We start from the raw sequence: 13,005 nt of genomic DNA on the forward strand, positions 1-13,005 counted from the left end.
TTGGTTCTTTAGCAAACCAATATTTTCCACTTTGTGAAAAATTTACTCTCTGATCTATACGAGGGGAAAAACCTATTTGTAATGTGAAGTAGGTCATTTAAAAGTGAAATTTAAATATGGGAAGTTGAGGGGGAAAAAAGCTGCTTAAAATACCACTGTTTAATTTTATACAGAAGGGGTAACTTAGTGCCAAGACATAAGTTACTACAAGGAACAGGAAGAAACCACACAAAGAACCAATTCTAAAATGATCTCTTCATGTTTAATTTCTTAAAAAGCATGTTCACAGCACACTCCAAGAATGCCACACGGCAATGGTTTGCTGCTCTTTGTCAAACAGAGTATGTCAGAAAATAAAACAAGTTTCAAATGGTTAATGGTTTTTAAAATCAGTTCTCTGAAATTTCTGTAAAGCCTATAATCACCAGTCATCTAAATCTTTGTTTCAGAGTAGTAAACATTTCAGAAATGTAATGATATCTACCCAAAATCACACTTCTCTGAAATGCAGTTAAAAGCTATACAACAGAAACAAAAATAAATACTTTCCTTGAAAGAACATATTTGGCATTTTTAAATAATGTTAAAGAAAAAGCTTTCAAAGGGTAAATGATGTTTAGATTTTTACTTTCTATTACCAGACAGAAAGTTTGGGTCTTTATTGGTTCCAATCTGACTTCAGTAATAGGAGGAATGATGACACTTTAGTTAATGAACTTCAATCCTAACAGAGCCAACGTACTTTTTCCAGTATAGTGCTTGCTTTATTTAAGAAGTGGCTTCCAGCCAGTACCAAAGATTATTAAAAATGAGGCCAGACAGTTCAAATCAGTTGGTTAATTTGGTACCCGAGTTGTTTTATACACTTTTCATCATTTGATTATTTAATGTTTCTAATTAACTTGCTATATTTCTCTCAAAATCAATCAAAAAGTATATAGTTTGAGTGAAATGTAAACTGAATTGTTTTGTTGACTTCATCAGAATGTGTCAAACATGGTTAAATATTATATTCTATCCTTCCAGATAATTTACATTTTCATTATAAATGCAGGGTAGCCACACCATGAGTTATATCCTAACATTTCACCTAAATGTAGAAAAGCTGAAAGTTAAATTTTAAAAAATTTGGATAGTTAAGATTTTATCTCTTTCAGAAATCTATGATGTCTTTTCTTGGATATGAGTATGGAAAAGTAGAACTCAGTTCATATGCATGACATACCAATAAAAAGTACTTTGCTTATGTCTATTTCCGTCAGCCATTCTAAAACCAAATTTCCATTTATAAAACCTACTAAAGAGAAGAAAATTTCCTTTATAGAGTAATGGTCACAATCTGGAAAAAGATTTGAGAAGGCCGAATTTTAGGTCAATAAAATATTCAAGGAAAGATGCAACAGGAAACAGGGAGTGAAGAAAGCAAGTGTGTTGTAGTAAAGCCCCCCGTGAACACATCTGTCCTTCCTCCCACGTTTGGAAATGTGACCTAAATTTTAAAAATTCTCATCAAAACATTTTATACCATGAATCCTGTAAAATCAGGTCTATTTCAGCTAGATAACTTGTAGCTTTAAAGAATTACATTATCCTGTTCATAAGATGAGAGGTAGTGACATTTTATTCTCTCAATGCTGAGCTAAAAATTCCACACACCTGGCAAATGGGTTACAAGGGGGAAAAAGCACAGAAGCACCATGGTACACTCCTCCTGTTTTGGTATTTCAAGTCACCCATAACTTCATTTGCCCCTGGCAGCTGACAATCACCACTGTGTTAACAATTAAAGCAGTGGGTATCGGTGCTATTCGTCATATAGGACTGGCAGACCTCCATCATCTTTCAAAAATGAAGCAGCTTTCCTTCCATTCTTCTGAACATGATCTTCATTCATTTTCTCCAAAGCTTCTATCTAGAAAATTAATACATTGAGTCCATTTGTCAAAATCCTCCTTCACAGAAACCATACTTTAGATTGAACCAGTATTTTCACTCTCTTAAAACTAGGTCATTCCTAATGACGCTGGTCTTGAATTAGAATTACAGTGTGTGACACATATTAGAGTGTGTCACATACATGTATATCAGTGTGACACGTACATGTATGGTTTTTACTTGATTATATTACCAGGGTCAATATTTAGTGTCTTTATCAAGCTAGCAACTGGAATCAGATATGTCTTACTGCGTACTCTATAATGCTTTCTGGGAACAAGAAAGAGGAAATTCTAATATTTCAACAACTGTAACACCTACTTACTGAGCAACAGTACTGAGCTAGAGGCTGGATTTACCATCTTCCTGTTACTTCTCCTCTGGCCTCAGGCTCCAGCACAGCTTGGCCAAATGCAAGTCATACTGTGGAGTTCTGGAACAGACTCTATGATCATTCTCTGCTTTGGTATGTTCTTGGGAATAAGTAGTTGCTGTTTCACTTTTTAGCTTTTGTTCAGTTTTAAGAGACCTTCTCTGGAGGGAGATTTTTGTATGGCTCTATAGACCCATATTGTAATGACTGGGTATTTCTAAGGATGGCCACTGCTAACTTTCTATATTCGGTTAAAGGCAGGGACCATGTGTTACCCAGACATGTCTTCACCAGTCAATTTCCTCATTCATAAAATAGGGGAAATAGGAGTATACTGGAAATGTGTTATTTGTCCATCTCAACCAAACTGTGAACTCCTTGAAGAAGTGTTTTGCTGTATGTTTATCCTAGGGTTTAAGCCCAGAAAGAACCAAAAACAACATCTCAAGAAAAGAAAATCTCACACTAATTTTGTCTTTGAGGGGAAGAGAGGATCAAGTTAGCTCTGGGTTTCAGTTATCTCCTCTATCCAGCACTCCACCAGCAAGGTGAAAAGTAACTAAGCTTACCTCAGCTAAGAAATCAGCTTCATTATCTGCTGAGATGTTTAAGCCTGAAACAGCATTGAAGAGTTCTCGTTCACCAAGGGCTTCCTTTACTCCTCCTTTCTGGAAAAACTAGCAAAGAAATATAAGAAAGTCAGTAAGAGATATTAGCAAGGTTCTCTTCAAAACTAACAACAGGGAATAGTATACTTGTAAGACACCACTGAATTCCTCCGCAATTTTTAAACCCAGATTTTCCCATTTCAGGTTTAACTATGCTCAGGTTCTACTTGCTTTTTGTCCTGTCTTACACATCTGTGCTGTCTTCCGGATTAAGTCTTTCACACTGCACCTTCAATAGCTATAAAAATGAGTGGTTTATAAAACTGCTTGGCATTGCTTTAAATGTTTCCACTCAAAACATTCATTAAATCCCATGACCTACAATTTTCAAGCAGCCTCAGAAGTTATTTCCAATATGAAGTTTTTCTATCATTTACAAAGATCATTGCTATCTCAATCTGTTGCTAACAATTCATTTCCTTTAGAAATAGCAAACGAATGTGACCCAACTCTGTGATTACTTAGTTTGACCTTCCCTAATCTGTTGACTCTGCCTCACAAACAGTAATCAGACGCTGTACCACTAAGAAGACTATTCTCCTTTAAATGGTAATAACAATGGAAGCAAGCCCCCAGGCTTGCTATATGCCAGCTTCTCTGTAAGCGCTGTGCATGTATTAAATGTCTATTTGACTGCTTAAATATCTGGAGCCAAAATACAAACCTATTCTATCAGAAATTTAATTCAATGGCTCAAATGTGAGGCATATAATCAAATTCTTGCTGAAAATGAAATCTGGAAAATTGATCTTAGTATTTTTATCTTGAAAGCAGCCAGTAACCAGACTCTTCCTTCAATTTCTAAGAATATCTTACTTATCTTAGGAGTGAGCAAAACATTTGAATCTGTTATATCCCATAAACAAGACATATTAATTTACATGCCTACCTGTGAGACATTCCTACAGTCACGGAACAAGAACTCCAGGCCGTGAGGATGGGTCGGTTCTACAGACTGACTGACATCAATCAACCAGACCTGTTTAAACATAGAGCAGTGACTTCTTTACCTTCAGGAATGTACATCAAGTCATTTAATCTGAACATTAACAAAATGTGCTCCTCACCTTCCCAGCATGCCACAGCATGTTATACTCGCTGAGGTCGGCATGCACGAGTGTACACTCATTATACAACTGCTGCATCAACTGTGAGGAGGCAAGGCAGACATTTAGGACACGAAGGAACAACTCTCATTTACCTGTACAACAAAAATTTCTGTGTCAACCAGTATTTTCCAGAAAAAGCAAAACTAGGGTAAAGAACTCACCTCCTCTTTGCACAATCTAGAACTGGGCTTCCTTTTTGTCTTTTTTTAAGGTAGGGTGGGCAAACAGTGAGACAACGGAGGGGAGGAGTGTGTGCCACTCTACCTCCTTGTCCATACGACAGCAATGAGATCAGGAAGCCCACAGGCAGACCTGGAGTCCCACACGGGTAAGAGAGTAGCCATGTGCATGGTTACTAACCAGGGGACCTAGGCTCACCTTCATAAAAGGGTAAACATCCCATTGAGACCTCTATGGAGTGTATACGGTTTCAAGAGAAAAAGTACTTCCTGCCAGACATAGTGGGAAAGAGATATTCTGATAAATTAAGTGGCATTATATTTTCCTCACTGATGGTGACTCCTAGTATTATAGTAGAAATCAATATTAATGTGCTGTTTCCCAGCCTTAATAGAAGCAAATAGGAAAAGTACATCACTGCTTCGTCTCTTCCCCAGCCACCCCACTGCCAAAAGAAGCCAGAAAAGTGGACTTGATTTTCCTGTGAATGTTTTCCTACTGGAGCAGAGAAAGTTGAATTATCTCCCTAGCTGTATCTTACAAAATCGATGTGGATAACACTTTCATATTCACATCAACTACTGCAGGACAGGAGAGCTCCAAGCAGAGACTGTGTGAAAAGCATGTTTTTCCACTATTCAATTAAAACAATACAGAAGAATAACGACAATATTAAGAGCATTTTCTTAAGCCAGAGGGACCTCAGATAGAATTCAGTTGCTGTCTTGAAGCATAAATAGGTTCCTGACATGCCTTCTAAATCTAACACCTGCACACATGGAGAAACCACTCCCTACCACCTTCAGCTTTATCATCACTTTCTTATAATGAGATCAAATCCACTTCCCTCTAATTTCCCAACAACAAAGGTATTTCTTTCACTGTTAGAGCTCTAACATTCAAGAAGGCACACACACCAGTGAGGCACTAGATCTGCTAACTGTAGTAATGTCAGATTTTATTTAGTGAAGGTTTGTGAATAACAGCTTCATGCTTCTACGTCACTAATGCTAACAACTGAGCCTTTACTTGCTCCATAGGTCTATGATTTTTCTAAAACTCCTCAAGACACCCACATACTGATATAAAAACAACTCCTCAATGTTAACATTCCTTCACAAACTTCAGTTTGTCCTTGTGACATCACCTTAAAATAGTACCCTTTTAGGAAATTTCTTTAAAGTTTAAAGGAAATATTTTTAAAAGTCGGTGTGTGAGTGCTGTGAAAGGCACAACTTACATGAAGAGTTTGATAGTAGGCCTCTTTCATTTCTTCACTACTGAGCTTTACTTCTTTTAATTTAGGGGCTGGAACTTGATCATGGCCAATAAAAGACATAACTAAAATGTGTTTCTTGAGTAGTACAACTGTTGGACAAGGAATTCCAGCTCTCTGCATTCTATACGGAAAGAAATGATTAAGAATGTAAAGATCAGAAGGAGAGACTTTCACTTAGTCAACAAATATCTAATGAAGGCCTGCAATGAGCTGGCACTATGTTCTACCCTGGAGACGTGGGAATGCAAAGACAGTAAGACACAGCCTCTGCCCTTATGGAGCCCATGGACTAGCGCAAATGACAGATAGGTGAGGAGACGATTACAGTGCAGCATGGCACGTGCATTAGCAGAGGTGGGAGTAGGAGCTCTGGGAGCACGCAGTATCAAGGAAGGCTTATTAGAAGAAGTGGGCAAACAGGAATTAGCCAGATTGAGACAGTGTGGGGAAATGCGAGTCTAAGGCTGGAAGCAGCTTGTGGAAATGCATGGAGGCATTCAAGAGCACAGTCCATTTGGGGAATGTATATACATCAACATAGCTGGATCTTGAATAGGAGGAAGGGCAATGTGGTTTGAGGCTACAGAGAAAAGTAGGCTCCATATCACAAAAGGACTTCGAACTTTACACTAAAGACTATAGGCGCTGTTGAAGAATTTTAAGAAAGGCAGGGATGAGATCTCAGTAGTATAGAAAAAGAGACTGAAGGGCAGCAAGACCTCTTAGAAAATTATTCTACTTAGAAGTCCTACTAAGTAGAAGAATTTTGCAACTAATAAATACGGATAATTACATTTAAAAGCAAACATCTTTAAAAAAACTAAAATTAAGCTCTTAATAGATTAAGATCTGGGAAGGTTTATTAATGAGAAAGATCATTACTAAATTACTTGGTAGATAGATTCTGCTTAGAAAATTCAGAAACAAGTCTAATTAATTAAAGTAAAATGCAAATTGACTGGTAAGACTCCATCCCCACCAAATTAACCACCATAAGATGTAATAAACATTTTCTGAAACAAAAAAGTAAAATCATTATTTATAATAAGCCTAATTGGAAGCTGAAAAAAGATAGCATTTAGATATATGACAAAATGTCTTAGGCCAAAAATGACTTCATTTCCCTCAAACTTTATTGAGGAAAGAAAAAAGAAAATGGCCTATTCATCCTAAAAGTATGAACTCAGAGGGCCGGCCCTGTGGCGTAGTGGTTAGGCTCGTGTACTCCGCTTTGGCAGCCCGGGGTTTGCAGGTTCCGATCCCAGGCGCAGACCTACGCACTGCTCATCAAGCAATGCTGCTGCAGTGTCCCACATACAAAATAGAGGAAGATGGGCACGGATGCTAGCTCAGGGTCGATCTTCCTCACAAAAGGAGGAAGATTGGCAATGGATGTTAGCTCAGGGTCGATCTTCCTCACAAAAAAAAACCAGTATGAACTCAGGTTATACACATGGAAATGTTTTCTAATAGAAAGCCTCATTAAACACTAGAATTTCAAGGCCTTCCATAATTTCTATAAATGAATTTAAAAGAAAGCATGAATTTTTTGCCTGGCTAGTAGGCCTAATACAAAAAGGTAATTACCCAAGATTACTTCTAGCACAATGATTTTCTTTACCTTGTGAGATTGTGCATTTCTTTTTCTGCCCACATGCGGATGATCTTACGTGGATTTAGTTTACTGAAGCGATCTTTAAACCTGAAATCATCTTTAATATATTTGTCACGATTCTTAAACTCATTAAGGGTTGTTTTAAATACTTTGATGGCACATTCTGTAGGTATAACTTTACTATCTTCTTTTTCATCCTCCATGCTAAGTGGAAGAAAAAAAAAATTAAGTCAGTATAAGCTGCCAGCTTACAAGTAAAACAATTTCAAAATAAAGATTCTAAGGGGCCAGCCTCATGGCATAGTGGTTAAGTGTGCGCGCTCTGCTGTTGGTGGCCCAGGTTCGGATCCCAGGAGGCGCACACCAACACTACCACTTGTCAGGCGGCGTCCTATATAAAGTGGAGGAAGATGGGCACGGATGTTAGCCCAGGGCCAGTCTTCCTCAGCAAAAAAAAAAAAAAAAAAAGAGGAGGATTGGCATGGATGTTAGCTCAGGGCTGATCTTCCTCACCAAAAAAAAAAAAAAAAAGATTCTATGACACAAAAGTAGATCTACCTTCTCTGAGAATGTCAAGCCTTGGGTTTTTTTTCAAGCTCTCAAGTTTGGGGTCTTAATAAAACCTTAGGTTTTGTTTTTTTAAATAAAACACACATGCAAATAAATTGTCAACCAGTTTTCAACAATCCATAATATAATCTTCACTTAATGACTATGAAATCAAACTCGAGGAACAATGAAGACATATGTACTTTAAACTAGGCTACAGTCTACCTGGGATGGTTCAGGGGCCAAATTCAAAAAAGAAAAATAGAACAGCTTTTTAAAAGATGTCTCTTCCACTCCTAGCAGATATAAAGGTGACTAAAGGAGTCTCTGCCCTTTGAGTATGCAAGGAGGGGAGAGGAGGAAAAAGTACATGAACAGGACAGGTCCCTTTGAATTACAAACGTCAGGCAAGGCTTCATGGCACAGGTGGCATCTGAAACAGAACCAGGACGATGGGTGGGATATGAACAAGTGCATCACAGTATTAACAAAAGCAGAGGAAGGAAACTACAGGACATGTCTGAGGAACAAGAAACACTACAGCTAAGACTTGGCTGGAGGGAGGAAATGGAAGAAGTTAGAGCTGAAGGGAGGGCATGGAGAAAGATTTGTGAAGAGCCCTGACTGCCTGGGTGAGACGCCTGGATGTATTCCCAAAGGGAGCAGGTATCACCAAGGGCGTGACACACTTCACGAAGATTGAGTCAACGACGATGTCAGGATGGAAAGGAGCAGGAGAGGCTAGAGGTGCAAAGCCTACCTAGGGTGCTAATGCAACAGTCCCACAATAGCAAACCATTGAGAGGGCTTGAATCATGGTGGTGGCAGTGCGAACGAAAAGGAGGAGGCTAGAAGGAGAGACAACAATATTTACCTTTAAATATCTGAAGGGATGTTAATTTGAAAAAGAAAGGAACTATATTTCCAGAGGACAAAACCTGACTCAAACTCCCAAACACCTCCTTCTACACTATAATGTCCCAGCTGACTCCTCCTCCAGTTAGCCTCAGAGGTACAGTACTCCAACTGGTTCTAAGTCACCCCCTTCTCTTCCTAGCTGCCTTCTCCTCCAGGGAAATTTCATTTAGCCCCATGGCGGATAAATACGGATACGGATAACTCCTACATTCCTATCTGCAGTCCTGACTTTCTCCAGAACCTCAGGCCTGTTTATCCGATCCCTATTTGACATCACTTGAATGTCCAGCAAGCATCTCAAACTTAACATGTCCAAAAAAAATTCTTGGTAATTGTACCCTAAACCTGCCCTTCTGCAGGCTCTCGCCTTAGTAAATGGCACCACCCAGCTGCTCTAGCCAAAAATCTCTCCTCTCACCCCACATCCAATCCAACTGCACATACTGTTGACTCTTACCTTCAAAACACATACCAGGGGCTGCCCCGTGGCTTAGTGGTTAAGTGCGTGTGCTCCACTACTGGCGGCCCGGGTTCGGATCCCGGGCACGCACCGACGCACCGCTTCTCCGGCCATGCTGAGGCCACGTCCCACATACAGCAACTAGAAGGATGTGCAACTATGATGTACAACTATCTACTGGGGCTTTGGGAAATAAAAAAAGGAGGAAGATTGGCAATAGATGTTAGCTCAGAGCAGGTCTTCCTCAGCAAAAAGAGGAGGATTAGCACGGATGTTAGCTCAGGGCTGATCTCCCTCACCAAAAAAAAAAAAAAGAAAAAAAACCACACATACCAACGGTCTCCTATTCTTCATTTTCACTACCTCTTCCTTAGTCCAAACCACTCATTTAACTGACTACAATAACTTGTTAACTGATCTTACTGCTGCTTCTCTTGGCCTCCAATAATTCATTTTCCACACAGCAGTCTGAGTGGAAAACAAAATCAAATCACAGCTTTGGTTCCCACTGCCTCCTTACCCTGACTTACCGAGTCCCACCTGATCTAACCTCTGCTTACTTCTCCAGCCTCCTCTCTCTCCTTCACAAACTATGCTCCAGGCATACTGGCTTCCTTACAGACTCTCAAAGATACCAAGCTCGTACCTGTCTTAAGGCATTAGCACTAGCTATTCTCTAGACCAGAATGTTCTTCCATCTGAAATTTATACTGTATCCTAGATGCAGTCATTCAAATCTTACTTTAAAAGTCACTTCACCAGAGAAGCTTTCCCTGTCCTACTAATAAAAGTAGTCAACAGTCACTATGACATAACCCTATTTTAACTACCATAGCACATATCTGCTATTTTTTGTTTATTTATTATTGTCTTGGAAGGGAGTTGGGGTGGGAGGAAGCACATTCTATGAGAGCAGGAACCTTTCCTTGTACCATTCACTGCTGTATCCAGTACCTGGAAGAGTACCTGGCACATGCTAGCTGCACAAATATTTGGTGAATGGATAAGTCAATTTTCAGGGAGATAGGTCAGAGATTCTATACAAGGAAGAAATTCCCAGTAATTTAGAGATGTTATAGACATCTTCGCATTTTGAGATGATAGGCTCCCTGTCACTGGAATAGTTTAACCATAAGGTAGATGAGGCCCTATCAAAAAATACCATTGAGGAGATTCCTTACGTGCAAGGTCTCTAGGCTAAGAGTCTAATTTATAAGATTCATCTTGTCACTCTCCTACTAAATAAAACTCCTTGTTTCTTAGTAAATTATATATCCCTCTGCCTAGCTTTTAAGGCCCTCCTTACCAATTTCTGGTTTGCTTATACAGTTTTATATCCTATTACCTCTAAACATATACCTTCTCATCTCCTCATTGTAAATCTCCTAATTGCCTAAACTCCAATCCTCGCATTCCCAGCCCTTTTATCTATTTTTAATTTTTTTATTGTGAAATTTTGTTGTACATTATTGTTTATCAGTCACCATGTAAGTGCATCCCTCCACCCCTTGTGCCCACTCACCACCACCCTAGCCCCTGGTAACCACCAAAAAGTTCTATCTGTCCTTGTGTTGGTTTATCTTCCACATATGTGTGAAATCATGCACTGTTTGTCTTTCTCTTTCTGGCTTATTTCACTTAACATAATACCCTCCAGGTCCATCTATGTTGTTGCAAATGGGACGATTTTGTCTTTTTTATGGCTGAGTAGTATTCCATGGTATATATATATATATATATATCACATCATCTTTATCCAATCATCAATTGAGGGACACTTGGGTTGCTTCCACTTCTTGGCTATAGTGAATAATGCTGTGATGAACATAGGGGTGCATAAGCCTCTTTGGATTGTTTATTTCACGTTTGTTGGGTAGATACCCAGTAGTGGGATAGCTGGATCATAAGGTATTTCTATTTTTAAATTTTTGAGGAATCTCCATACTGTTTTCCATAAAGGCTGCACCAGTTTGTATTCCCACCAGCAGTGGATTAGGGTTCCCCTTTCTCCACAGCCTCTCCAGCATTTGTTGCTTTTTGTCTTGGTGATTATAGCCATTCTAACGGGTGTAAGATGATATCTTAGTGTGGTTTTGATTTGCATTTCCTTGATGATTAGTGATGTTGAGCATCTTTTCATGTGCCTATTGGCCAACTGTATATCTTCTTTGGAGAAGTGTCTGTTCATTTCCTCTGCCCATTTTTTGATTGGGTTGTTTGTTTTTTTGTTATTCAGTTGTGTGAGTTCTTTATACATTATGGAGATTAATCTCTTGTCAGATATATGGTTTGCAAATATTTTTTTCCCAGCTGGTGGGTTCCCTATTCATTTTGATCCTGGTTTCATTTGCCTTGTAGAAGCTCTTTAATCTGATGAAGTCACACTTGTTTATTTTTTCTTTTGTTTTCCTTGTCTGAGTAGACATGGAATTCAAAAAGATCCCTTTATGGCTCATGGCGAGTAGTGTACTGCCTATATTTTCCTCCAGGAGTTTTATAGTTTCAGGTCTCACCTTCAGGTCTTTGATCCATTTTGAGTTAATTTTTGTGTATGGTGAAAGAAGACGGTCTACTTTCATTCTTTTGCAAGTGGCTGTCCAGTTTTCCCAGCACCATTTATTGAAGAGACTTTCCTTTCTCCACTGTATGTCCTAGCTCGTTTGTCAAAGATTAGCTGCCCATAGATGTGAGGTTTTATTTCTGGACTTTCAGTTCTGTTCCATTGATCTGTGTGTCTGTTTTTGTACCAGTACCATGCTGTTTTAATTACTATCACTTTGTAGTATGTTTTGAAGCCAGGGATTGTGATTCCTCCAGCCTTGTTCTTCTTTTTCAGGATTCTTTAGCTATATGGGGTCTTTTGTTGCCCCATATGAATGTTAGTAATCTTTGCTCTATTTCTGTGAAGAATGTCCTTGGGATTCTGATTGGGATTGCACTGAATCTGTAGATTGCTTTAGGTAGTATAGACATTTTAACAGTTTTTATTCTTTCAATCCAAGTGCATGGAATCTTTTTCCATTTCTTTATGTCATCATTGATTTCACTGAATATTGTCTTATAGTTTTCGTTGTATAGATCTTTCACTTCCTTGGTTAAATTTACTCCTAGATATTTTATTCTTTTTGTTGCAATTGTAAATGGGATTGTCTTCTTGAGTTCTCTGTTAGTTCATTGTTGGTATATAGAAAAGCAACTGATTTCTGTAAGTTGATTTTGTACCCTGCCACTTGGCTGTAGTTGTTGATTATTTCTAATAGTTTTCCAATGGATTCTTTAGTGTTTTGTATATATAAGATCATGTCATCTGCAAACAGCGAGAGTTTCACTTCTTCGTTGCCTATTTGGATTCCTTTTATTCCTTTTTCTTGCCTAATTGCTCTGGCCAGAACCTCCAGTACTCTGTCAAATGAGTGGGGAGAGTGGGCACCCTTGTCTTGTCCCTGTTTTCAGAGGGATGGCTTTCAGTTTTTCCCAATTGAGTATGATGTTTGCTGTGGGTTTGTTATATATGGCCTTTATTATGTTAAGGTACTTTCCTTCTGTACCCATTTTGTTGAGAGTTTTTATCATAAATGGATGTTGGATCTTATCAAAAGACTTCTCTGCATCTATTGAGATGATCATATGGTTTTTATTCCTCGTTTTGTTAATGTGGTGTATCACACTGATTGATTTGCAGATGTTGAACCATCCCTGTGTTCCTGGTATAAATCCCACTTGATCATGGTGTATGATCTTTTTAATGTATTGCTGTATTCGGTTTGCCAATATTTTGTTTAGGATTTTTGCATCTATGTTCATCAGGGATATTGGTCTGTAGATTTCCTTCTTAGTATTGTCTTTGCTTGGCTTTGGTATCAGGGTGATGTTGGCCTCACAGAATGTGCTGGGAAGTGTTCCATCTTCGTCTATTTTT

At 38.7% G+C, this 13,005-nt stretch overlaps 1 protein-coding gene across 1 annotated transcript in view; it reads right to left on the reverse strand.

Annotated features, from left to right (window-relative positions):
• Nucleotides 1-240: 240 nt before the first annotated feature.
• Nucleotides 241-13,005, reverse strand: part of RIOK3 (RIO kinase 3) — a 32,236-nt gene continuing 19,471 nt past the window's right edge. The window contains exons 8-13 of the mRNA XM_058556812.1: nt 7,166-7,363; nt 5,506-5,665; nt 4,044-4,124; nt 3,866-3,955; nt 2,878-2,985; nt 241-1,912 (exon numbers count right to left, since the gene is read on the reverse strand). Coding sequence (XP_058412795.1) covers nt 1,805-1,912; nt 2,878-2,985; nt 3,866-3,955; nt 4,044-4,124; nt 5,506-5,665; nt 7,166-7,363 — 745 coding nt within the window. The 3' untranslated portion in view covers nt 241-1,804. The remainder of the gene's footprint in view (nt 1,913-2,877; nt 2,986-3,865; nt 3,956-4,043; nt 4,125-5,505; nt 5,666-7,165; nt 7,364-13,005) is intronic.

This window comes from Diceros bicornis, chromosome 16 (assembly GCF_020826845.1).
Source record: "Diceros bicornis minor isolate mBicDic1 chromosome 16, mDicBic1.mat.cur, whole genome shotgun sequence".
Taxonomy (NCBI): Eukaryota; Metazoa; Chordata; class Mammalia; order Perissodactyla; family Rhinocerotidae; genus Diceros; species Diceros bicornis.